This window comes from Anopheles nili, chromosome 3 (assembly GCF_943737925.1).
Source record: "Anopheles nili chromosome 3, idAnoNiliSN_F5_01, whole genome shotgun sequence".
Classification (NCBI taxonomy): Eukaryota; Metazoa; Arthropoda; class Insecta; order Diptera; family Culicidae; genus Anopheles; species Anopheles nili.
Window position 1 is genome coordinate 7,962,556 of NC_071292.1, and position 24,579 is coordinate 7,987,134.

The 24,579-nt window shown below is 50.4% G+C and overlaps 6 protein-coding genes across 6 annotated transcripts in view; all 6 read left to right on the top strand.

The window, feature by feature from the left end:
* The first annotated feature begins 1,516 nt into the window (after nucleotides 1–1,516).
* LOC128723568 (centrosomal protein of 104 kDa) lies at nucleotides 1,517–6,767 on the top strand. The gene is made up of 10 exons (XM_053817324.1): nucleotides 1,517–1,556; nucleotides 1,665–1,832; nucleotides 2,437–2,889; nucleotides 2,952–3,594; nucleotides 3,654–4,034; nucleotides 4,103–4,586; nucleotides 4,667–5,229; nucleotides 5,304–5,446; nucleotides 5,518–5,619; nucleotides 5,698–6,767. Exons 1-10 carry the CDS (start codon nucleotides 1,517–1,519, stop codon nucleotides 5,832–5,834), a joined length of 3,114 nt encoding a protein of 1,037 aa, XP_053673299.1. The 3' UTR covers nucleotides 5,835–6,767.
* A 302-nt stretch (nucleotides 6,768–7,069) lies between these two features.
* Nucleotides 7,070–9,447, top strand: LOC128722518 (angiotensin-converting enzyme-like). Its single transcript, XM_053816186.1, has 7 exons — nucleotides 7,070–7,336; nucleotides 7,421–7,784; nucleotides 7,842–8,062; nucleotides 8,140–8,282; nucleotides 8,343–9,050; nucleotides 9,128–9,300; nucleotides 9,373–9,447. The coding sequence occupies exons 1-7, from the start codon at nucleotides 7,070–7,072 to the stop codon at nucleotides 9,408–9,410; spliced, it is 1,914 nt and encodes a 637-aa protein (XP_053672161.1). The 3' UTR covers nucleotides 9,411–9,447.
* Nucleotides 9,448–13,009: 3,562 nt separating this feature from the next.
* On the top strand, nucleotides 13,010–15,009 carry LOC128727193 (angiotensin-converting enzyme-like). The gene is made up of 4 exons (XM_053821074.1): nucleotides 13,010–13,367; nucleotides 13,434–13,797; nucleotides 13,873–14,753; nucleotides 14,828–15,009. The coding sequence occupies exons 1-4, from the start codon at nucleotides 13,025–13,027 to the stop codon at nucleotides 14,842–14,844; spliced, it is 1,605 nt and encodes a 534-aa protein (XP_053677049.1). The 5' UTR covers nucleotides 13,010–13,024; the 3' UTR covers nucleotides 14,845–15,009.
* Nucleotides 15,010–15,318: 309 nt separating this feature from the next.
* On the top strand, nucleotides 15,319–17,786 carry LOC128722520 (angiotensin-converting enzyme-like). Its single transcript, XM_053816189.1, has 5 exons — nucleotides 15,319–15,567; nucleotides 15,640–16,003; nucleotides 16,070–16,433; nucleotides 16,496–17,376; nucleotides 17,767–17,786. Exons 1-5 carry the CDS (start codon nucleotides 15,319–15,321, stop codon nucleotides 17,784–17,786), a joined length of 1,878 nt encoding a protein of 625 aa, XP_053672164.1.
* A 406-nt stretch (nucleotides 17,787–18,192) lies between these two features.
* LOC128722525 (angiotensin-converting enzyme-like) lies at nucleotides 18,193–20,368 on the top strand. The gene is made up of 5 exons (XM_053816194.1): nucleotides 18,193–18,447; nucleotides 18,522–18,885; nucleotides 18,961–19,324; nucleotides 19,391–20,282; nucleotides 20,345–20,368. Exons 1-5 carry the CDS (start codon nucleotides 18,193–18,195, stop codon nucleotides 20,366–20,368), a joined length of 1,899 nt encoding a protein of 632 aa, XP_053672169.1.
* A 2,584-nt stretch (nucleotides 20,369–22,952) lies between these two features.
* Nucleotides 22,953–24,579, top strand: part of LOC128725479 (angiotensin-converting enzyme) — a 56,196-nt gene continuing 54,569 nt past the window's right edge. Inside the window, exons 1-2 of the mRNA XM_053819231.1 lie at nucleotides 22,953–23,288; nucleotides 23,372–24,040. Coding sequence (XP_053675206.1) covers nucleotides 22,953–23,288; nucleotides 23,372–24,040 — 1,005 coding nt within the window. The remainder of the gene's footprint in view (nucleotides 23,289–23,371; nucleotides 24,041–24,579) is intronic.

Here is a 24,579-nt window from a genome sequence, read left to right on the forward strand (position 1 = left end):
TATGTTTATTGCCCCATGCTCAAAACTCTATACCGTCTAGATGGGTGATGCATGTGGGCCATTATTGGAGCTCTTTAGACTAGTTTGGTTGTGTAATCACTGTCTTTATTAATGGAAATGCATGCTATTTGATAGATGGAACAGTTTCTCAATGAGGTTTCTTAGGATAACAAAGTATTTCATATAAATTCGCGATATACGTGAAAGCTATATCAACCTTGATTATAATACGCCTGAAAGTATGCAACAAACAAGACATTCTATCCAATCAGGTTGCAACAATTGATATTGAACAGATATTCTTTTATTTGTGCAAGACACAATTAGTTTCCCTTCAGCAATTATTATTTTCTTATGCAAAAACCTCTAACACAGCAGGTATTGTTTGCAATCCGATTTTAATTAAAATAAAAATCGTCTAATTAATACCTTAAACAATATCCTTTTAAATAGAATACTTTCAGGAGTATTCAAAGAAGTGGTTTTTAAAATAAATCCTTAGTTATGTTTCCGACATTCTGTTCCTTATAGATAAACTTCCTACTGATAACATCATTCCCATCGGCATTATTTTCCAGTAATTGCTTCTCAAAACCAACTCTGCGCCATGCCATGTGCTCCCACGATGGCCAGCATGAATCCTTTCACCCTTGACAGTTGCATCCGTACGGTGCGAATCGTGTGCCGATGCGCATGACGGTGAGAGCGTTTTTTCCTGCCCAGTTCATTTCCACCATTTTCCAGCCAAAAGCATCAGATCTTTCCCAGACTCGGTCCGACCAGGACCCGGGCTGCAAACCACCCATTCTCAACGACAGCATTCCGACGTCCGTGTCCTTATCCGTCGTAGCAACCACACTCAACCTTGTTGCACTCCACAGCCGGTCGCGAAAAACCCAGGGAAGAAAAAAAACGCCACAGGACGAACCTGAATACGTTGCTACAAAAGTTGCCTTTGCAGGAGTGCGTGTGTGATTGTGCATGAGCTTTGTGTTTCTGAGCGCTTTCTCCCCCAGGGATGTGCAGAGTTTGTGCAGGTTGGAATAAGTGTTCGTTCTAATCGCTCAATTATGACGAAAGCGAGTTGCTCCGTTCGTGATGGCCAATACGTAAGCTCCTCAGCAGCCATTCGAGCCATCCTTAATCGATAGTGGTGGAGCGTAAGTTTGTGCATGCATAGTTTAAAGGGCCCCATATCGGCTGCCAGCATGTGAGCGGTGCTAGGCAAATCGACCCAGGGTGTTTGGTTGTGGTGTGGGTCTCCTCCCATCCCATCCCAACCCATCGCTAGCCCACTGATGAGGCCGAGCTCTTGCGTGGTGCGAAGAAGCCTCCGTTCCAGCTCGTTACTACCCAGAATGAATTGACTGCAGTATCATCGTTCGCGAAGCGGAAGAATATTATATAACGCCGTTCAATTAAAATTGCAAGAACTAATTTTGCCCGAGCCTATGCTATGCGCCGGAACGGTTGAAGTTTTCCATCGCAAGTTCGTGTTCCAGTGCCCCCACGGAATATGGCTCGCAAAGTTCCGTTCAAGGTGGTGTTTGCCTCAGGTACGATGGTGTTCGAGTTAAACCCGTTTCCGATACGATACGCAACATCCTGGCGGGTTGACTCAGTATGCATGCTTTTCCTTCTCTACGCTTATCTCCCCGATGCAGACGAGGACTCGGATTATCCGGCCAGCGAGCTGAACGGCCACAACCCAACCGTGCACGGTTGGCGTTCGAACGCGGACAGCTCCGTCAGCCCGAAAGAAATCGTCCTGCGGTTCTTCCATCCAGCCCGCATCGTGCGGATACAGGTCCTGGCGCATCAGTACTACATCCGTAAGTATCCTTTCCCGCACAGGCGATGCGGAACGGAAGCAAGCGTTCATTTGTGGTTCATTCCGGTTTGGGAAAACTCCGCTCATGAACCGACCCGGAAAATGTTGTTGTTCTCCTGGTGAACGCGTGTGGTCGCCTCGTGTGTGGTGGTAGTAAACACGTGGCGCATTTTACGGTGTTTATGTCCGGGTACCGTGCGACAGTGTGCGAACGTGATAGCCGGCCGTTTCCGGTGTTTTGCTGGCTGCCGTCACCCCAAAAATAGCCCAGTAAACATGGGCTAATTGACAAATAGAGTGGAAAATGGGCATGCGGGAAACGATCGTAGGAAAGGAAAGCGAGAGAACAGAGAGAGAGAGAGAAACACAAACACACATACACACGTTTCTATCTTTCCACTCTGTCCCTTTTTTGGCACGATTTCAGCCGATTATATCGATTATCCTTGCGGCTAAACGACCGGCATGTTATGTGACTCAGCGGTATTCAAATTGATCAAACTTGGGTTCGCAATTAATTGCGTGCATGACATGACACTCCGGCTTAAGTAATTAATGACGGGATTCCTGTTTTTCTCGCTCCAACCGTGCGTCCATCCTTCCAGCGGAACGCATCGAGCTATGGATCCACTATTCGAGCAAAAGCGCCCCCAGCACGCCCTCGAGCCAGAGCTTCGAGTATATGGGCTTTGTGGCGTTGTCCGACAACGCCAGCACCAACTACACCTCGCGCGAACTCCAGAGCGTTACCGTCGCCCCAAAGGTGGGCTCTCACCTGAAGCTACGGTTGGGTCCAGCTCACCCAAACCAATTCAACAAGGACAACCAGGTGGCGCTGTTGGCCATCAACATCCTCGGAGAGGAACTAACGGCTGATGAACTAGCCGCATCCCAGGGCAACGTGTCGGCGTTGCTAAATGCCGTACCAGCCAACATCGACACGCTAACCAGCTCGCTGGCATCGGCCTGTGACGATCTATCGTACTCGATGTACGTGGAGGAGAGCATCTGTGAGGTGGTCCGCAAGATGGAGCTCCTAAAAGTGCAAGCCGTGCAAGGTAAGGTCCTATTACCGGTCCCTACCAAACGAGAGTCTGTGAACGTTTTTATCATTTTCCAGACGAACGCTTTGAGTACGCGAGGAAGCTGAAACTCTGCATGGGAGCGCTCAGAACTGCTGGTGAGCGTCTGGGCCGATATGCACTGGCCAAACGACAGGCTGTCCAAGCGGAGGACTTCACGACGGCTCGGTTGCGCAAGGAGCAGATCGAGATGTACCGAAAGGCCGTCTTCGATCAGCTGCGAGTCGAGTTGCTGCTGCAAAGCGACAAAAGCGTCACGAGTAATGACTCCTGTTCGGAGCTGTACGCCTCCAAGCCAACGTTGCCTTCACCGCCCAGCTTGCAGGATGTGGCCAGTGCACTGTCCGCTGATTCCACGCTGCCCCACGCACACCACATGCACACGCACGCTGGGCTAGAGGGTGCGAAATTACCAGCCAGTGATGCAACTGACTCCACCACCACCAGCAATTCGGCGTCCGGTTCGAGCGCTGGAAGTGTTCCGGTAAAGCCCGAAGGACGTACTTCCCAGCAGAGTCTTACCAGACCGGACGAGATGGCACACGGGTCACCGCTGTTGAGCCACAAGGGTCGTAGTCCGATGCGATCGCCCACGAATACGGGATCACTGCGACGTCGGAACAAGAGTGCTCCACGCAACAGCTACGAGGATTACGACGAACGAGCGATTCCTACGCTTAGGTAAGGTAAAAACCCAGCAGATAGGTCTCAGTTCCTTATTCGTATTTCGCTTTCCATAGCGCCCACACCAACGACTTCCTTCGCGAGTGTCAGGGTACGGCCATCATCGAACAGGAAGGTGGCAAGATCCGTTGCAAGCTGAACGATCGAGAACGCCGCCAGGCAGCGCTGCCGATTCTGATCTTTGGCATGGAGCTAGTGGAGTTGATCTACTCGCGACAGTTCACCGATCGCGAGGAAGGTTTGATACGCCTGCGTGGCATCCTAAAGCAGGAGATTGAACCAGAACCACAGCTCCAAGCGGCACAAGCTGGCCCGAATAAGATATGCCGAGGTGCTACACTACTGCTGCATCGAGGCGTACGCGATGCGGTGTTCTCCGTGTTCAGCCAAGCCACGGAGTCAGTGCGGAGTCTTTTCATGGAGTTCGTCCCTAATCGGTAAGCCTAACAGCTTGTCAGTAGGCTTCGAACATCGAACTAACCTCTCTTAAACTATCTTCCGACAGTGTATCAGCTAGTGAGGTAGCACGATCAGTTGATCGACTTCTACCTGAGCTGCTATCGAAGAGTGGTGATCCTTCCGCACGTGTGCACACACTCGCCCAACACACGATCCTCAGTATTGCGGCTTGTCCGGAAGTGCGTGAGCAACATCTCATCGCTCCAGCCCTTTCACGCCCTGTTGGCAACGGAACTCATCCCCGGTTGGCGTTGAGTCGCATGCAGATGCTCGAACAGCTCGTCCTGAGTCAGGGCATCTCAAACGACAAGCAGAGTGGGCTCGCCTGTCGGACACTCTCGGAGGCAGGCTGTTCCGGTATCCACCATCCGGCCGAATCAGTGCGAAAGGTTGCCGAACGAGTCCTTCTACTGGTGTACAAGGTGAACCCGCGATTGGTGCGCAAACAACTCCCACCGGATGATGATGTCACTCGTCGGAACCTGCTCTACCGACAGCTCTTCACAGAGTTCGATAAGATTGATCTCCAGGTGCGTCGATGCCTTTATGTCCCGTTAAAGCTCGCCTTTCCCATTCTAATGGTCGTCCATCGTTTTCTCGCCCTTTCCAGCGCAAGAAGGAAATGCTGGAGAATAAGCAGTTCTGTGGACCGTCGTCATTCGCCGGCATCTGCTCACCACCGATGTCCAGCAGCTCGAAGAGCTCACCACCGGTGGAGATCCGTAACAAGAACCTGCGCTACGATGGCCGCACGATCGTCAGTTTCTCCGACACGCAGACCAGTTGGCAGTCTAGTTTCAGTTCCATGAAATTGCAGGATACCAACTCGAGCCCGGTCCGGCGGCTGGACGCGACGACTGCGGGCATCATCAAGAGCAAGAGTGGCCACGCGATTGGACATCATGCGCCATGGGCTACCGTGGAACCTCCCGTGACGGTGGTATCCGCAGATGACACCTCAGGCCGGGACAGCAATGGAAGCGCAACCTACTACGATAAGCTGGACGTTGGGAGCGCGCACTGCAACGGGAAGGATCGCACGAAGCTGTCCCAACACAAGACGGCTATGTACGACAGCACGATCGGGTTCCTGCCGGGAACGGGTCCTGAGAATGGTGCTGGATCACGCAAGAGCTCGAATTCGGACTCGTTCGAAGGGATGGAGAACGAGCTGTAAGTAACAGGACGAGGTTCCTGAGAACCCAGAACCGTTGCAGTTGTTCAAAGCACCATTTTTTCCATTCTAGACGATGTCCTTTTTGCGATTGGATCTGTCACGGGGACCCAACTCAGCTGGATAAGCACTACTGGAAGGCATGCCCCGTGCTCACCAAATGTCCTCAGTGCAGCCAGATCCTGGAGGTGGCGGCCTTGTCCGGGCATCTGATACGTAAGATTGATCACTAGCGATCACGATCGTACGGCAGGTGGCAATTAAAACGATCCATTTCATTGTTCCAGATGAGTGTGAGGCCAAAACGAGCTATTTGTCGTGCGAACGATGCACGGAATCGGTACACAAGGACCTCTACGAGTACCACCTGATGGAGGACTTCTGCAGAGGTACAAGACTTGCTTTGAATGAGTTTCGAACTGATCGCGGATTAATGCCACATTCCGCTTCATCGTGTCTCATTGCAGAGTTAACGACGGGTGCTGCCCGATGCCCTCTGTGTCATGACGATGTTCTGCTTCCGCTGGATGGTGGCTGGAAGCGGCACCTACTCAGCCGTGCCGGATGCCTCGGTAACACCCGACGCCGTGCACCGACACAGTGATGGCGGCCAGGCGTCCATTTTTCCCATTTTTTCCAATCAAATACTCCAGGTGCACGAACTAGGTAGACACATAATGCAATCAGTGGTGTTAGCGTAAAACGTGGTGGTGGCTTTTTACGATCGATCTTTGAGTGTGGGGGCGAAATTTAGCTGAATTAGAACAAAAAACCAGGATCATCGGATCGGCAGGATATGCAGGACCAGCGACGAAGGAATGTGAGTGCTTGCGAGCTAAAGCGCAGAGGTTAGCAGTTATTTTGTACACGAGCACAGTTTGGTTGCCGCCAAAGGGAATGCGAATCCATTGCGAAAAAGCGATGCTATTATGCAGTTGCAAGTGCACACGCACTCGTTCGTCTCCTCCGGGCGGAGGGGAATTTCTACACCCACACCTACACGAAACATTACACACAGGGCCACAGCTGTAACGCAGAAGACTTTTTTCGACTCGCCAGGGCTCAGCCAGCGCTGCATATATTCGCCATTTACCACTGGCGGGCAAGCTCTCTATTTTTCTCCTTCTCTCGCATGCGAGTGACAACCTCCCTCAGGCAGCGAGCTTTCGCTGGGAGCGATCGATTGGATCCTCCGGAGGGACTACTATTAGCCGTTTTACTAACTTTTATCGGTAGCATAATTTTGTTGTCTAGATTTTTTAAAACGAATTACGAACGAATCAACCGCAACGCAGGTATTATGGGTAGCGTGGAGAGCCACAGTTAATCTAATCAATCAAACCAAATTCTGATCTCAAGCGTCGCGTATCGCGCGCCAATCGAAATCGATATGTCCAGCCTCGACGAATTCGGAACAAGTAAACTTATTTCCCGTCCTTTACGAAGAAGAAATCATCAATAAAGAGAAAAAGTCGAACCAAAAATTAAACTTAAACACACTTAAACCTGGCCGTTGGCTTCTGGGAGTTCTGATTTTGAGAGAAAGAAACCCGATGAGCGTCATCGGAGCTGATCTCCGAGCTTCTCATCTAACAGGATCAAGGGGTCAAATCCAATTGAACAGCGTTTCGTTAGTGATCTGCGAGCAGAAGCCGATCGGCTCGTTCAGTTTACTAGTGACGCTGATAGCGTTAGGAACATCTTTGTGCAGTCGTTCCAGGAGAAAGCAGTGATTAGGTTCTGTCTGACGGTGTCGAAGCAACTCGTTATCGTTTTTCCTCCAACAGCTCATGGAAGTGTTTAATTTTTTGGTGTGAATTCTCTGCAACCTGCTCAATTATGACGATCGGGACGAGCTGGTCGGTAGCCTGGCTAGTGCTGCTATCCGTGGCCACCATCGCTGCTGGACCCGTTCACCGTCGTTCGGCGGAGGAAGCCACGATGTCTGAGGCCGAGGTTCGCCAATCACTCGAAGCGATCGAGCTGCGTTATCAGCAAGCGAAAGCGCGTCAAACGTTAGCCGCTTGGGCGTACGGATCGAACTTGACACAGATTAACCTCGTGAAGAAGACGGCAGCCGCGGCTGAGTTTGCCCAGGAGGCAAAGGTACGTGATGGAGGTGTCGACCATTTTGTGAGTGCACGTGGTTAAATGACTAACGCTTCGTTTGTCCTTTTTTTTGTCCTACAGAACATTGCCCACGAGCTGCGCGAATTGTCTACCGATCAGTTGGAGAACGACGATTTGAAACGTCGTATCAAAAAGCTCTCGAAACTGAACTATGCCGTGCTGCCGGAGGATAAATTCCGTGAGCTGCTTGGAGCGATCGCTAACATGGAATCGAACTACGCGAAGGCAAAGTTCTGTGCGTATGGTGATTCAAGCAAGTGTGATCTCTCGCTCGAGCCGGAGCTGACGGAAATCTTTGCTAACCATCGCGATCCGGAAGAGCTGAAACACTACTGGGTGCAGTGGTACAACGCGACTGGGTTGCCGGTACGTGATTCCTTCCAGAAGTACGTTGACCTGAACCGCGAAGCCGCTCTCCAGAATAGTAAGTACACCGGTTGACTCCAAGGCGACATCATCGTTGAGCGATTCCATCCACTAGATTTCAGCTCCGGTGCGGACGTTTGGCTGAAGGAATACGACGACATCACGTTCGAGCAGCAGGTCGATGACGTTATCGAACAGATACGGCCACTGTACGAACAGCTGCACGCGTACGTCCGATACAAGTTGCGGCAGAGGTACGGCGACAAGCTGGTTTCACCGACTGGTCCCATTCCGATGCATTTACTTGGCAACCTGTGGGCACAGACGTGGGATAATGTAAGGCTGATGGTGATGATGATCTTTCTGGCTCGTGATGATCGCTCGTTAAACCCGCTTGAATGCTTCACTTACAGATCGCTGACTTTACAACGCCCTTCCCGGAGAAGAAGCTGTTGGATGTCACCGATGAGATGATCCGCCAAGGGTACACCCCGATCAAGATGTTCCAGATGGGTGATGACTTCTTCACCTCGCTTAACATGACGAAGCTACCTGCGTAAGAAAATCGCCGCTATTTTGTGTTGGTTTTAGCTAACAGGTTTCCGCTTTCCACTAGATCGTTCTGGGAGAAGAGCATCCTGGAGAAGCCCGCCGACGGTCGGGAATTGGTGTGTCACGCAAGTGCGTGGGACTTCTTCTCGAAAGATGACGTGCGCATCAAGCAGTGCACTCGCGTGAACATGCGCGAGTTCTTCGTGGTACATCACGAGCTGGGTCACATCCAGTATTACCTGCAGTACCAGAATCAACCCGTTGAGTACCGAGGTGGAGCAAACCCTGGGTTCCACGAGGCCGTCGGTGATGTCCTGTCACTCTCCGTAGCGACTCCGAAGCATCTCATAAAGGTGGGCCTGTTGAAGGACTACGAGGAGGATGAACAGGTGAAGATCAACCAGTTCTATCGGGCCGGTGTGACGAAGTTGGTGTTCCTGCCATTCGCGTACACGCTCGACAAGTACCGCTGGGGAGTGTTCCGGGGCGAAATCAAGCCCAAGGACTACAACTGCAAGTTCTGGCAGCTACGATCGCGCTACTCTGGTGTAGAGCCTCCGGTTGTGCGCTCGGAGCAGGATTTCGATCCACCGGCCAAGTACCACGTGTCGGCTGATGTCGAGTATCTGCGATACTTCGTGTCGTACGTGATTCAATTCCAGTTCCACCGAGCTGCCTGTGCCCTAGCGGGCGAGTACGTAAAGGGTGATCCTGAGAAAACGCTCAACAACTGCGACATCTACCAGAGCACAGCAGCCGGAAATAAGTTGAAGTAAACCATCAAAAGCTTCACGCAGGCACGTAGGGAAAGAAGGCTATAGCTATTTTTTTTTCTCTTTTTACACGTAGGGAAATGCTTGCTCTTGGATCCTCGAAACCATGGCCAGATGCAATGGAAGTGCTGACCGGAGAGCGTAGGATGAGTGCAGACGCCATTCTGGAGTATTTCGATCCTCTGTACCAGTGGTTGTTGGCAGAAAACAAGCGCGTTGGAGCGCACGTTGGCTGGACCGAATCCGAGAGTAAGTAAACCAATATCGGTGTGAAAAAGAAGCGACAAATTTATTACTCTTGTCATCCGTTTCGTATTGCAGAGTGTACCTCACACCCGATTGACTTCATTACGGCTTAAGCATGACGCAAACGCCATCTACCATAAAGCTCCTGCAACATAGTTCGTTTTATTTGTTTTCACATTGACTGTTAATAAAATTTTAGTGACTTTTTAGACATAAACTCTCGCATTTAAATGCATACATTCACACACGCCGGTAAGCAAAGGCAAGTTCTGAAAGCCTTGAAAACATGTTCTTGTTCAAGGTTGTGGTACATTGGAAGTCGACCTCCGCAGGATGGGCGTGAAGCGATCCTGGATGTTCCAGACAAATAAATTTGCCTTGAATTGATAAGCGTTTAAAACCGGTTTCCTCCTTTGCGGCTGAAATTCTCTCGTTCATACACGCTCAGTCTTACTTGCGTCATTCGATTTAATAGCCTGGATGGGACATTACAGACCAGGGCCAATATTGTCAAATAAATGCCAATAAATTATTGCTGGTAAGATTCTTTGCTAGGGAAGATTTCCACCCACGGGAACTTTTCAATCAGAGCGTAACATTTCTAACACACCAACGAAACGCCACCGTCGATCGATTATCGGCGAATTCCGACCCGGACCGATCGATCGCACAGTAAGACGAAGTTCCGCGGCGTAAGTGGAAGTAGATAAACATCTCGTGATGTGATAAATACTCGATAGATTCGCATCCCCCTTGTCGCTCTGTCACCGATCAGCGTAAATGCGTTTGATATAAAAACGATCCCAGCGGCGTAATGCGCCCCAGAGTTTCTCCGAACTTGGCCGCGTAAAAACGCGCCCGCACGTAGTGAACTGATTCCAAGGGCCACTCGGATTCGTCCTATTATCGTCGCCATGGCAAACATCGCGATGGAGCTAGTGATTGTGTTGCTGGTGTTAATTGGCTTATCGGCTGGAGCCCTAGCACCGTCTGGAAATAGCCACCTTCTAGCGAGCGAAAAAGCGGCCCTCGACTTTCTTGATGAGCAGGAGAACAATATTCTGGAAATCAATTACAACACTACGCTGCAATCCTGGAACTACGAGACGAACATCACCGACGATACGCTCGATATGCGCAACGATGCCGTTGACGAGCAGTCGGGCTTCCTGAAGGTACCGAAACGTGTGTCTAGTTACATCACAACCTGGGGGAAATCTAACGGGAGTGTCACCTAACGTGATCCGCAGCTTAAAAGAACCCATTTCCCCCAAATGATCGTGTTGAGGGAATATTTTTCCCTCATCTCAATCGCCAATCGAAGACGTCGAAGGACGTGCGCGTGGGATGGTCGTCATCCCTGGTCTACATTTTACATCACTTTCGTTGAACTGGTTTATTGTCGATCCTTTTTCGCTTCATGCTGGAAGATCACGCGTCGCGAGTTGTCGCCTGTGATCTTGATCTTCCTCGAGGTTCCACCAAAACGGGTTTTGGGATAATGCTTTCCAGCGTTTCTCCCTCATCAGCTGTCCGAGCAACCGAGCCAAAAAACCGGAAAGGAAGGCTGCATTTGGATGTTGTTATTTTTATGCTGGCATGGGAGATTTTTATTATTCCTCCACTCCTGATCGTGGCGTTTCGCTTGAGGATTAACTTCACCATCGAAACTTGACCGATCAAATGGAGTGAGTAGAAAGTAGATCGCGAGATAAGCCCCCTCCCTAGCCAGTGGTAGTTGTTTTGCTTTTTGGCTTATCAAATTCTTAAGCACTTTTTAACGTATACTAAACACACTGCTCACGATCGTGAGCAGCCGAGGGCAATGCCCTTCTTAATTCACCATAATTGCACGCGCAAATCGAACCACAAATTCCAGTTTTCATCCCCCACGGTGCCGGTTCTCCTTCTTGATGGGTCTTCGTTATTCTGCTGTTGTTTAATGCAGGCGGGCGTGCGATCGCGCGTGCTCGCCCTCGCGAGGAACCGCCGGCTATAAGAGGGCTTTCACCGGGTGCGTCCGAGCCAGTTGTCATCTAAACCCTCGGAACAAATGACGCACGTGCAACCGCGTAGAACGTACGCCCGCGTAGGGCTACTGCTGGTGTTAGGGCTGATCGCACCGATCGTAGCCACCGATCCCGAGCTGGAACGTAGCGAACTGGCCGCCCAGCGCTACGTGGCTGACCTGGAGGAGGAGCTGTTGGGGCGCAACAACAACGCGACCGAGCTTTCGTGGGCTTACGAATCCAACATCACCGAGCAGACGTTGAAGCAGCGCAACGAGGCCGCAGCGCGCAATGCGAAGTTTTTCAAGGTGCGATCGCTTGCGCTAGAGGGTGGATTATGCCGTGTAACGATTCGCGGCTGGTTTGTATGCATGTCGTTAGCAGCAGTTGACCGAGGAGGGCTCGAGTTATCGGGGTGCATTCGCACAAGGTCTCGCGTGAGAAGGTCGCTTTTGTATCGTCAGTTAAGCCGATCGGCTTAGATCATCGTAGAAAATCCCACCCCTACCGGTGGGCTGAGCGCCATGAGCAGTGTTTCCAGAACACCCTTCGGTGTGGATCCATGATCTCACAGACGTTTGCGCCTATCATCTGGCGGCTATTTTTGGTAGTTCACAATCATAGCGCACGACCTGCGACAAACCACCGCGAACCGGTTGACGCATCGGTTTGGATCTGATATTTATGGCATCCCGCGCTGGCGCTGGGTGATAACAATCACCGACGTACAACGTGCGCAAACAACGATCACCGACGGAAGATCCTGTCACCGCAGCGATCACCGGCTTCCGATGGTGAGCAAAGAAAAGATGGCCGACCGAAATCGGATGACTTCCTTTCACCGTCAATCACCCCCTTCGGCGTGCCATCCCGTGGTGGAAACGTCATCACGGTGACCATGATAAATTAGCTTTTATGGGCTGCTCGCGGGTCTATGCGAGCGGTCAATTATGAACGACACACGCACACAGCGCAGCTAAACCCCCGCGGAATCTGTTTTTTTTTCCCCCTCTCGTGTGCGATAAAGCACCCGCGAGTAGAACGATCGTGAAGCGGAGGGAAGCGTCCGATTTCGATGGCGCGAGTTTCGTTTTTTTTTATGCTTCTTGCCATTGCTCCCACCGGCCCTCAGGGTGAGCATCATCTTCTACCCCGTTTTCGTAGCACACGTGATCCATCCCAAACCCCCCACACAGCCGAAAGCTAGAATTGGGTTCGAATCGCGCAGTTACGGTCGAGCGGTGGAGCACAATTCATTTGCCGATCGTTGGACGCCGCGTGTGGAACGGGGATTCGCGATCTCGTTTGGGGATGATGCGGCCGGTTTTCTGGTGCTGGTTGGTGCTGGTGGGCGAAAGTTTTGGCCGGATCGAGAGGGCACCTCTGACGGTGGAGAGCATCGTGCGGATGTACCTGCGATCGGTGGAACCGTCGGTGGTGCAACGTACGTACGATGAAACCATTGCCTCGTGGGACTACGAGTCAAACATCACCGATTACACGGCCGAGCTGTCGATGAAGGTGGCCCTGGATAATGCCGCGTTTTGGAAGGTGCTAATTCAGCTGGCCACCCTCCCGTTAAGTGGTGATCGCAAACGTCCGGGTTGGCTGCACGAGTGTAGCAGAGAGAACGAGCACAGTTTTTATCCTATTAACACCTTCTCTTTGGACGGTCTTTTGCATCCTTTCCTTTGCAGGAAGTCGCCCGGGAGCTGCGGATGTACGATTTCAACAGCTTTAAGGATGCGGATCTGAAGCGTCGTATCAAGAAGCTGACTGATCTCGGATACGCAGCGCTGGACGAGGCGAAGTTCACGCAGCTCGTCGATGCCATCTCGAGGATGCAGGAAAACTATGCCACCGCCAAGGTGTGCCAGTACCGGAACGAGTCGAACTGCAACTTTGGTCTCGAGCCGGAGCTAACGGAGACGCTCGCGAAGAGTCGTGATCCGGAGGAGCTGAAGCACTACTGGGTGCAGTGGCACGCGGTCGCTGGTAAACCGGTGCGAAAGGACTTCGATGAGTACGTCACGCTGAACCGCGAGGCCGCCAATCTGAACAGTGAGTGTGGAGCTCACGTGTAAGGGAGACAGAATATTCATCCATCGATCGTACGATGCATTTCAGATTTTACCTCGGGAGCTGAATACTGGCTAGATGCGTACGAGGACGACACGTTCGAGGCACAGGTCAACGCAGCGATCGAACAAATTCGTCCACTGTACGAACAAATCCACGCTTACGTGCGATACCGCCTGCGAAAGCACTACGGCAACGATATTGTCTCCGAAAAGGGTCCAATTCCCATTCACCTGCTCGGGAACATGTGGGGACAGACGTGGGACAATATTGCTGATATTACGACACCGTTCCCCGATAAGAAGTTGCTCGATGTGACAGAAGAGATGGTCCGCCAGGGTTACACCGCTGTCAAGATGTTCCAGATGGGTGATGAGTTCTTCCAGTCACTGAACATGACCAAACTGCCGTCGTAAGTAGCCCGAGATTGGAAGGAATAATGCACAATGTCTAATGGTTTATTCCGTACTCGCTTGCTGACCTACAGCACATTCTGGGAGAAGAGCATCCTCGAGAAACCCAACGACGGACGGGAGCTTGTGTGTCACGCCAGTGCGTGGGACTTCTACAAAAAGGATGACGTTCGCATCAAGCAGTGCACGCGTATCAACATGGAGGACTTTTTCACAGTACACCACGAGCTGGGCCACATCCAGTATTATCTGCAGTACCAACATCAGCCTAGTGTGTACCGTGAGGGAGCGAATCCTGGCTTCCATGAGGCCGTCGGTGACGTCCTATCGCTCTCCGTATCGACACCAAAGCATCTCGAGAAGATCGGTCTCCTGAAGGACTTCGTGTTGGACGAGGAATCGAAGCTCAATCAGTTCTACCAAGCCGGTCTGTCGAAGCTGGTGTTCCTGCCGTTCGCGTACACGCTCGACAAGTACCGCTGGGAGATCTTCCGCGGTGATATCAAGCCCGAGAACTACAACTGCAAGTTCTGGGAGATGCGCTCGAAGTACTCCGGGGTCGTGCCTCCGGTGATGCGCAGTGAGAGTGACTTCGATGCTGCCGCCAAGTACCACGTGTCGGCAGATGTCGAGTATCTGCGATACTTCGTGTCGTACTTGGTACAGTTCCAGTTCCATCAGGCAGCTTGTGAGAAAGCCGGCCAGTACGTTAAAGGTGACCCGGAGAAAACGATCAACAACTGCGATATCTACCAGAGCGCTGAGGCGGGTAATGCGCTAAAGGCGATGTTGGCCATGGGCTCTTCGAAACCGTGGCCTGATGCGATGGAGGTACTTACTGGACAGCGCAAGATGAGTGCCGAAGCCTTGCTCGAGTACTTCCAACCGCTGTACGATTGGCTGGTGAAGGAAAATAAGGCCCTCGGAGCGTACGTCGGATGGGAGCAAAATTCCAGTGAGTTTCTTTTTCTTTTGCAAGCATATCGCGTTGCAGCGTTCTGTTTCATGACGTTTGGTTTTCTTTTTCAGTGTGCAAATCGGCCTAGGACATTACACGTGTATTATTTGGCAGCAATATCGTTCTATGATCTCCAGACCGCACAGGTACCGACAAAAATCGACCGTATGACATTGCCTGTTGGTCCAGGGGAGCAGCATTTTATCGCTGAAACCTACCTAATAAAGTAAGCAACACAACCATTCATTCTGTTGTCGATATTGGTGTCACTGTGTAGCGATAATGATTTTGTAACCGGGCCCACAAACAAAACACAATCTCATCTTATCGGGGTGTACCCATCGTCAATGGATGCTGCGTTCATTGTCGTTTGGTATCAGTTGTGTAACGCATCAACAGCAAACGAAATTGACTGCGCACGGTTTAAATCGTTATCACTTATCAGTCGTTGCGGTAGACACCTGTCCGTGGTCTCCGGAGATATCGTAAGCAAATAAATACGTATGCAAATCGATTGCCAGCGCTTAGTTGCACCTTCTCGAGCGATAGGTGCCCTTGCAAGATGAAGTGCGTATTTTTAATCACGGTGGCCATTGGGCTCGTGTGTCACGTGAGTGCTAGTGTTTGGCCGCACCCGCATTTGGCAGCCCAGGAACGGGAGGTATCGCGGTACCTAAATGGGATCGAAAACGCAATCCTAGCCCATCGCAACACCGCCAGTGAAGCGAATTGGGCGTACGATTCCAACATCACGGACGATAATTTGGACGCCAAGAACGAGGTCGCTACGGAAAATGCCGCTTTCTTCAAGGTAGCTAGCGAAAAGAAGCCATCTGCCAGAAGGGAATGTTTGATTGCGTGTTTATTGGGGCTTTTTCTGTAGCAAATCTCGGAGCATCTCTCTCGGTACGACTACGAAAACTTCCGAAATCAAGACCTGAAGCGACGCGTGAAGAAGCTCGTGGGATTGGGCTATTCCGCGTTGCCGGAGAAAAAGTTTACCGAAATGCTGGACGCCATCAACAACATGAAAGAAAATTACGCCAAAATTAAGGTGTGTGAGTATCGCGATAGGACCCGTTGTGAGTTGGCTTTGGAACCGGAGCTGACGGAGATCCTGGCTAACAGTCGTGACCCGGAGGAGCTGAAGTACTACTGGCAGCAGTGGTACGATGCGGCCGGAGCCCCGACGCGAGAGGATTTCCAGAAATATGTCGACCTGAACAGCGAAGCAGCTAAGCTAAACAGTTGAGTGTAGCAAGCTACAGCTAGTATGAGATGATTTGATGACGGATTGATATATGTTGTCACAGATTATGACTCGGGTGCCGAATCCTGGCTAAGCGCGTATGAGGACGACACATTCGAAGAACAAGCCGATGCGGTTATGGAAGAGATGAGACCGTTTTACGAACAACTGCACGGTTACGTACGGTACAAGTTGCGCAAGTACTACGGCGAGAGGGTCGTATCTGAAAAGGGCCCGATTCCGATGCACCTGCTCGGTAACATGTGGGCGCAGGGATGGGGCAACATCGCGGACATTACCAGCCCGTTCGGAGACCGTCAGCTGCTGGATGTGACGGATGAGATGGTCCGACAGGGATACAATCCCATTCAGATGTTCGAGATGGGTGACGAGTTCTTCCAGTCGCTGAACATGACCAAACTGCCTCCGTGAGCATAATGTTGGAGTTATTAGCTTCAATGGGCGTTATAACAGTCTTCCTTCTTTCTAGAACATTTTGGGAGAAGAGTATCCTTGAGAAGCCGGATGACGGACGCGATTTGATCTGTCACGCTAGTGCGTGGGATTTCTCGAAGCAAGGAGATGTGCGCATCAAGCAATGCACTCGCGTGACGATGGAGCAGTTCTTCACGGTGCATCACGAGCTGGGTCACATCCAGTACTATCTCCAGTATGAGAACCTTCCCAGCATGTATCGCGGTGGTGCGAATCCTGGCTTCCATGAGGCAGTAGGAGATGTACTGTCGCTGTCAGTATCCACCCCGAAGCATCTCGAAAAAATCGGCCTCCTGAAGGACTTCGTGCTGGACGAGGAATCGAAGCTCAATCAGTTCTACCGCTCGGCCTTGACAAAGCTTTCATTCCTACCGTTCGCTTACACACTGGACAAATACCGCTGGGGAATCTTCCGTGGGGACATTAAGCCTGAAGAGTACAACTGCAAGTTCTGGGAGATGCGCTCGAAGTACTCAGGGGTCGAGCCCCCGGTAGTTCGCTCAGAAGAGGACTTGGACGCTCCAGCCAAGTACCACGTGTCGGCCGATGTCGAGTATCTGCGCTACTTTGTGTCATACATCATCCAGTTCCAATTTCATCGTGCTGCTTGTGAGAAGGCAGGAGAGTACGTTAAGGGTGACCCGGAAAAGACGCTGAACGATTGCGATATCTACCAGAGCACCGAGGCGGGTAATGCCATTAAGGCAATGCTCCAGGTGGGAGCATCTAAGCCGTGGCCCGATGCGATGGAGGTCCTTACGGGAGTCAGGCGTATGAGTGCCGATGCAATGATCGAGTACTTCCAACCGCTGTACGATTGGTTGGTGGCCGAGAACGAACGTCTCGGAGTACCTGTCGGATGGGAGGCATCTGATAGTAAGTATACATTGAAGATCGTTCAATGAAATTGAATTTTAAAACCATCATCATTTTTGTCTTTGTTGCAGAATGTGTATCTAAATAACTGATGATCGATTGTAATTGCTGCTAATACATTAAATTTGAATCATATGGAAATTGGTTTTATTTGTATACATCCGAAACGATCAGAATTTTACAAATAAAAAACGAAACGTGACTTTCACTACGATTTTCGACCACTCCTTGTTTGCTCGATAGCGGTACGGGTTTAAGTATTCAGAAAATTCAAACAACGACGATCACATTTTCTAAGACGGAATTTGATCCTCAACAGAAGTTGAAAAATTTGCATACTATTTTAGCGGTAAAAAATCGACAACCTCTCTGTTGTCTTATAACAAACAGATTGGTCAACAGCTGGCTAAGAAGTCGACTGATGATTTAGGTAATTATCTTGTAAATAACGTACAGAGCCGGATCGCTTCTCAAAGAATTATGCTCGTTCCAGACACCCCAAAGCTGTCCGTGTACAGTGCGAGAGATAATAGGCAAACGGGCCCCTTCAACGATACATATTTATTTTTGAGTCCCGGCACGTTTTCCCTTGCTTTTTTCTCCTCCCAACACGCACACGTTATCAGCTCTGGAGGTAGGACTGTCCATCCGTAAAACCCCATTGATGGATCTCAAGCACGGACTGTGGCACAGCTGAAGAGCTGAGGAGTGACTTTGACCATCACCGGCGTGTGATAAGCCAGCACCTATAAAAGCCAATGCAAATGAGCGTCTATGGACCAGTTTTGAACTTGATTCTAAGTGTGCCTCACCAAGATGAGGATCCGTTCGGTTGTGCTTGTGGTGTTCGCACTGGTGTGCTGTGCTTTCGGTGGCCGACTTCGTTCAAGGAACGATGATGTCGGTGATGAAGAAGCCGCAGCTCGCCACTACGTGGAGCATATTGACGTGGAGATTCTGGAGCGGCGCAATGTTGGCGTCGAAGCCGAATGGGCCTACGAGTCCGATATCAACGATGCCAATTTGTTGGTGAAAAATGAGGTGGCTGCTGCGAACGCCGTGTTCCTCAAAGTAAGTGACCCACGTGAATGATTAGAGCGTTACGTAATTTGGTGGTTTGCTATCGTCACTGGTGCTCGTTGCAGGAAGTAGCCGATACGCTGAACAAGTATGACTATGAGAGCTTCCAAGATGAAGATTTGAAGCGGAAAATGCGAAAGCTAACGAAACTGGGATATTCCGTGTTGCCGGAGGATAAGTTCGCTGACATGCTGGACGCCATCAATAGGATGCAAGATAACTACGCTAAGGTGAAGGTGTGCGACTACCACGACGGTAGCAAGTGCGATTTGGCCCTTGAACCGGAGCTGACGGAGATCTTTGCCACCAGCCGTGACCCTGAGGAGCTGAAGTACTACTGGCAGCAGTGGTACGATGCGGCCGGAGCCCCAACGCGAGACGATTTCCAGAAATATGTCGACCTGAACGGTGAAGCAGCGCGGATGAATAGTTGAGTAGATGAGAGTTTGATTCGTTTTCGTGTGGCCGTGTGATAACCAGTTTTGTTGGTGACATGAATTGCAGATTACGCGACCGGTGCTGAATACTGGCTGAGTGCGTACGAGGACGATACGTTCGAGGAACAGGTCGACGCCGTGATGGAGCAGCTACGTCCACTGTTCGAGCAGATACACGCAAACGTGCGCTTTCAGCTGCGGAAGTACTACGGAGATGATGTGGTGTCCGAAAAGGGTCCGATTCCGATGCACCTGCTTGGAAACATGTGGGCACAGGATTGGGCAGGAGTCGCAGATATCACCAGTCCATTTCCCGATCGCCAGTTGTTGGACGTGACGGAAGAGATGGTTCGCCAAGGATACAATCCAATTCAAATGTTCGAGATGGGTGACGAGTTCTTCCAGTCGTTGAACATGACAAAGTTGCCAGAGTATGCTTTTTAAACGTTGGCCGATCTGAAGTTGTCAATCTAACACTGTACATTTTGCTCTTACAGCTCATTCTGGGAGAAGAGCATTCTCGAGAAGCCGGATGACGGACGGGATTTGGTGTGCCATGCTAGCGCCTGGGAGTTCTCGAAGACGGATGACGTGCGTATTAAGCAGTGCACTCGCGTGACGATGGATCAGTTCTTCACGGCACACCACGAGCTAGGGCATGTGCAGTATTTCCTGCAGTATCAACACCTTCCCAGCATGTACCGAGATGGAGCCAACCCTGGCTTCCATGAGGCCGTGGGTGATGTGCTTTCTCTGTCGGTTTCCACCCCGAAGCATCTCGAAAAGATTGGCCTCCTGAAGGACTTTGTGTTGGACGAAGAATCCAAGCTGAATCAATTCTATAGTGCCGCCTTGAATAAGCTTGTGTTCTTGCCGTTCGCTTACACGATTGACAAGTACCGTTGGGGAATCTTCCGTGGGGACATTAAACCTGAAGAGTACAACTGCAAGTTCTGGGAGATGCGCTCCAAATTTGGAGGTGTTGAACCTCCAGTAGTTCGCTCGGAAGCTGATCTAGACGCACCCGCGAAGTACCACGTGTCGGCTGATGTCGAATACCTGCGCTACTTTGTATCGTTCATAATTCAGTTCCAATTCCATCGTGCTGCTTGTGAGAAGGCAGGAGAGTACGTTCCAGGGGATCCGGAAAAGACGCTGAACGATTGCGATATCTATCAGAGTGTTGAAGCGGGCAATGCGATTAAAGCGATGTTGGAGCTGGGTTCTTCTAAGCCGTGGCCCGATGCGATGGAGGTGCTTACAGGAGAAAGACGCATGAACGCGGACGCCCTGATCGAGTACTTCCAGCCGTTGTACGATTGGTTGGTGGTTGAAAACGATCGCCTTGGAGCCCACGTTGGATGGGAAGAAACCACGAGTAAGTTATGGGCAAAGGATATTGGAACGATCAGCTTAATTTTTGATATATTTTCTATTCCATTTTCTTTCAGAATGTGTGCCATACTAGAGCATAGAACCACGGAACACCTGAGGTGTAAACGTGTATTATGTAGCATGTTTTGTTTTAAGCACTAACGGTCATCGATCACCAGGATCAACAGAGACACGGTCGATGAATAAACGTCCAGTAGCTACGCTCAATGAGTTTACCGTGTTTCACGAACGCGTGGTTATATCCTGGATACTTTTCCGCTCGCACGTACTCCAGAAACCCTCCGAGAACGTTCCGTTGGGCGATCGTACCACCTTCGATGCCCTTCGGGAGTAGATAGTACGATCTAGCACCATTAGGCATGTCCACCGTGTACAGAAAATTGTGTGCACCAGTGAACAGGAACTGTTTCGTCTGCAAGTTCTGTAACGTTACAACCGATTCTCCGTTTGCTTGACGCTGTTGAAATCTCCAGGTGCTGGCGAATCCACTGCTCTTTGATGCCACTGCGTACTGGAAGTCGCTTTCACCTTGATCGCCGAGCTCACTGGGGACGAGAAACTCGTGCGTTTTGTTGTTGATGATTGCGTAACAGCAGGACACGCGCAAGTCCGCCAAGGACAATCCAAACCGTATAAGTAGCAGTTGAATACCCAGAAAGGCTGCTCCGTTCATTGCGGTTGTACCTTCAGCGAGTGTTATGATGAGTACGAGAGATCGACGACAGATTCTCAGGGTTACTTTATACGATCGGATGGAGGTTAGTTTTTACTACCCACAAACGTATCGGATCGTAAGTCACGCATGGAAACTATGCCAGTTATTTGGGATGCGGTGGGATTGCGTTTCCATGACAATGAGTTGCGCGTGCGGTGTTTGAGATGGTTGGGGTTGTTTAAAATTTACCTAACCCATAACTAGCGTGAATCATCGACGGCTTCGTCAGTGCGGGCGGCATCTTGTCACCGTTTCCATACTCAAAAGAGGAACAAAAAGAAGAAGAAAAAAACACACACGTCAGCCCGTAAATATCACCTGTAACCGCCGTATCCGCGTGGCACGCGTGCTGACCATGTGGTGAGTCGAGCTTTCACGGTCGCTCGAAAGAACGTTCCTGCGGTCAGCGCGTGGTGGGCCATAAAAATTGGTTGACAGTTTTTGTTTGCCGCAAATCGACCCTTTCGCGGGAGGCCCACGGAACCATGGGAAGCCACAGAAAGAATCCTATTGTTCCGAGCCATCGGTGCCTCGGGAGGCCACTATCACACATATCGCACACTCGACCGGGTTCCCAGCAATTTCCCACGGCGCTGTGACTCTCCCTCCACCCCGTTGACCCGTATCGAGGAGGGTGGGCCTGATAGGGGAGCTACAAACCCCCCCAAACTGCACCGGTGTGCGGCCGCATTGTTGCTCCGTCGCATATTGGCGCTTTGAGTCATGCGCGCGACGTTTAGGTTTAATTTTTCATTAACATGCCGACTCGCCACATGAATGCTTCCATTCTTATCTCATCTGGCGTTGGAGAGGGAACATTTTGTCCGTTGTGTATGTGTGTTTGTGTGTGTGTACGCACTGTACGTGTGCCAATTTACCAGTGGCAGGTCTTGCGTGTGGTGCAGCACGCCCACACATACACGTACGGCGTAAGAACACCAGCTAGAAGCCACCATCTCCCGAGCGGGTATCAGGTGCTGGATGCATGGCCCGATGGCGCGTAATTGTTTTCTTGCGCAAGTGAGAAAACACTTCGAATGACCGTGGGCAACTGGGCAACAGGGTACTGCCGTTTCGCTTTGCCACTTAATTTGAATACCATTAGAGGGGTATGGTTTTGTCGCCGACCGGGTGGGGGAGGAAAAACCAAATTTCCCGCTCTAACCATATGACAATTGGCTTGATTGCTTGGGACCTGGCACTTCCGACCCGGGGGGTTGCCTGTGTATGGAGGCCAGTACGCCACGGGACCGATAGGACTGTACGCCGGGAGCTTTCAGTTTCGTTCGGTTGCTCGTCGCGGATGGACAATTTCGTAAGAATCCCGTCGAGAGCGGAAGTGCAGGTAAAGCTGGTGATTCGAAATCGATTCCTATGAAATAATTGTGAACAAAGGAAGGGATCCTGCGATCGAGAATTATTCCAGATATTCCTTGTGACGAATATCCTTGCGGGAGCTTATTGTGTTTGTTTATACATAAGGTGAAAGCTATTGTGGATTTTTCAGTGTATTTTTTTTATGAATTTTGCCAAATTGCCTTCGATTGGAAATAAAGGTTCTAAACACAAATGAATTTATAAATGAATGAAGCAGCAAAAGTATAAAACATACAAAGAATCTGCAGCTAGTGCCATTCGTGTTAGTTTTAAATACATCATTTTTCAACCCTCCCGAATAGTGTCAAAGTGTTCCTCTTGTATAACTACGTAATATGTTTCTAACCCTGGTGCGTTGTAAAAAGTTATGAATTGCACGCCTGTACAGTGACGTGTTGTTTCTGTGTGCTGTGGAATACATTAAAATTAAGTGAAAGTGAAAACGCACCCATTGCCGAAACGCAAACCCACATGCGATTAGCATAATCCCGTTCGAATAGTTTTCCTTCATCAGGGAACACCTTGTACTGAATTGTTTCCACCAAGCACATGCCCGCAGGCTGCATTGCGTAATGTTGGTGCCGTTGGTTAGGTGCACCCTCTGTGTGGTGCTGGTGCTACAATCGGTTTATTGTGAGGCAGATCCACAGCTAAATCTTCCACCTTTGGCACCGCCGGGAGCGGATCGGAATCGTCCAGTGGTATTTCCCAGTGGGGAAGCATCACCGACGAGAGTGCCCTTGCGTGTTGATGGAGAAGGGACTAATGCACACGATCGTAGCAGGAGTGAACGGTACGGTCCACCCTACGATGGGGACGAAGACGATGAAGACGAACGGCCCAATTATCCACCACAGCAACAGGGACGTGCTAATAGCGATTACGATAGGAGAGATCGACCGGATTCGGTAAGAGCTGTTTACCGGATGGTGATCAGTAAAGGACAACGTGAGATTATCAGTGATTTTTGCTTTATTTTTTGAACCTGCAGCCATACTCTTTCAACGATCGAAATCGATACGGTGGAGATCGAGGATTCGATCCTGGGCGTACTCCAAACGAGAGATACGCAGGTGATCGAAGCCCCAATCCACTCGTTTCCGATGTCGACAACCCGTTGCTGTACAGAGATCGAGATGATCGGAATCGAAATCGGTACGTGTCAGATGTAGAGAACCCACTGTTGTATCGCGATCGCACGCCATACAATCCAAACCGAGATGAGAACGATCGCAATCGTTACAACCCCAACGGCCGACCGTTTAATCCCAATGATCCTGGAAGCTATGGTGGACGTGATCGCGATCCAAACTATCGCGAACCAGGCTTCCGTGATCCGAACTATCGCGAACCGGGCTACCGTGATCCAAACTTCCGTGATCAAGGATTCAGAGATCCATCTCAACGAAACCCTGGTGACGATCCTGCCTATCGCGATCGCAATCGATTCCCGGATGATCCTAACTACCGCGATCCTTACCGAAGCCCTGAAGAAGAACGGTTCCGAGCAGAAAACGAACGACGGTTTCGGGCGGAAACTGAAAAGCTGCGCACCTTCCTATCCGAGATCGACCGGAAAAGCTCGCTGGAGTGTTCGCTGAACGTTGCGGCCCAGTGGAACTTCGAGACCAACATCAACGAGGCGACGCAGGTCGAAGCGGTAAGGTTCTGTGTGGAAAACTCCGGTTACAAGGTCACAAAAATAACGGTATTTTTAAACGCGCACGCGGCTCAAGCCAGCAAACGGTTGTTGTTTTTTAAGACGATAATGATCGCAGTACGGTTGTCGTGTCGTGGTCAGGAAAACAGCAGTTGTGGGAAAACTAGTGCCGTACTAACCGTACTGACGGTGACATTGACAAAGAACGGTGATTAGTGACATCCAGCGAGTCCAACTCACGGCTTCGTCCATGTTTATGTATGAGTCGGCTGAGGCTGAGAGTTTCAGAGATGCAGAAATTAGCATTGTTTTACGGCACCCAAGTACGGTTCAGGGTATTTGCAGGTGTACGCTTTGTAGATACCACTGCAAACGAGCGGAATGTTTGGTTAGCAACAAACAGACGCAGTGACAATCGCCTTTTGTGGTGAATGATAATTTTGGAATTATCTTTAGAAGTATTTGAAATTCTTCGTAGATGATGTTCAAAGCCACAATAAAGCTCTTTTTCATTAATTTCAATGCCAATGTAGATATTT

What these genes read in the sequence shown, in the direction of transcription:
- LOC128722518 (XM_053816186.1), top strand. Translation starts at nt 7,070, where the DNA reads ATGACGATCGGGACGAGCTGGTCGGTAGCCTGGCTAGTGCTGCTATCC. An exon ending in AGTTTGCCCAGGAGGCAAAG is followed by an intron (nt 7,337 to 7,420) that starts GTACGTGATGGA and finishes TTTGTCCTACAG; the next exon opens with AACATTGCCCACGAGCTGCG. An exon ending in CGAAGCCGCTCTCCAGAATA is followed by an intron (nt 7,785 to 7,841) that starts GTAAGTACACCG and finishes TCCATCCACTAG; the next exon opens with ATTTCAGCTCCGGTGCGGAC.
- LOC128722525 (XM_053816194.1), top strand. Translation starts at nt 18,193, where the DNA reads ATGAGGATCCGTTCGGTTGTGCTTGTGGTGTTCGCACTGGTGTGCTGT. An exon ending in CGAACGCCGTGTTCCTCAAA is followed by an intron (nt 18,448 to 18,521) that starts GTAAGTGACCCA and finishes TGCTCGTTGCAG; the next exon opens with GAAGTAGCCGATACGCTGAA. An exon ending in AACATGACAAAGTTGCCAGA is followed by an intron (nt 19,325 to 19,390) that starts GTATGCTTTTTA and finishes TTGCTCTTACAG; the next exon opens with CTCATTCTGGGAGAAGAGCA.
- LOC128722520 (XM_053816189.1), top strand. Translation starts at nt 15,319, where the DNA reads ATGAAGTGCGTATTTTTAATCACGGTGGCCATTGGGCTCGTGTGTCAC. An exon ending in AAAATGCCGCTTTCTTCAAG is followed by an intron (nt 15,568 to 15,639) that starts GTAGCTAGCGAA and finishes CTTTTTCTGTAG; the next exon opens with CAAATCTCGGAGCATCTCTC. An exon ending in CGGATGGGAGGCATCTGATA is followed by an intron (nt 17,377 to 17,766) that starts GTAAGTATACAT and finishes TATAACAAACAG; the next exon opens with ATTGGTCAACAGCTGGCTAA.
- LOC128723568 (XM_053817324.1), top strand. Translation starts at nt 1,517, where the DNA reads ATGGCTCGCAAAGTTCCGTTCAAGGTGGTGTTTGCCTCAG. An exon ending in AAAAGTGCAAGCCGTGCAAG is followed by an intron (nt 2,890 to 2,951) that starts GTAAGGTCCTAT and finishes ATCATTTTCCAG; the next exon opens with ACGAACGCTTTGAGTACGCG. An exon ending in CTTGTCCGGGCATCTGATAC is followed by an intron (nt 5,447 to 5,517) that starts GTAAGATTGATC and finishes TCATTGTTCCAG; the next exon opens with ATGAGTGTGAGGCCAAAACG.
- LOC128727193 (XM_053821074.1), top strand. Translation starts at nt 13,025, where the DNA reads ATGTACGATTTCAACAGCTTTAAGGATGCGGATCTGAAGCGTCGTATC. An exon ending in CGAGGCCGCCAATCTGAACA is followed by an intron (nt 13,368 to 13,433) that starts GTGAGTGTGGAG and finishes GATGCATTTCAG; the next exon opens with ATTTTACCTCGGGAGCTGAA. An exon ending in AACATGACCAAACTGCCGTC is followed by an intron (nt 13,798 to 13,872) that starts GTAAGTAGCCCG and finishes GCTGACCTACAG; the next exon opens with CACATTCTGGGAGAAGAGCA.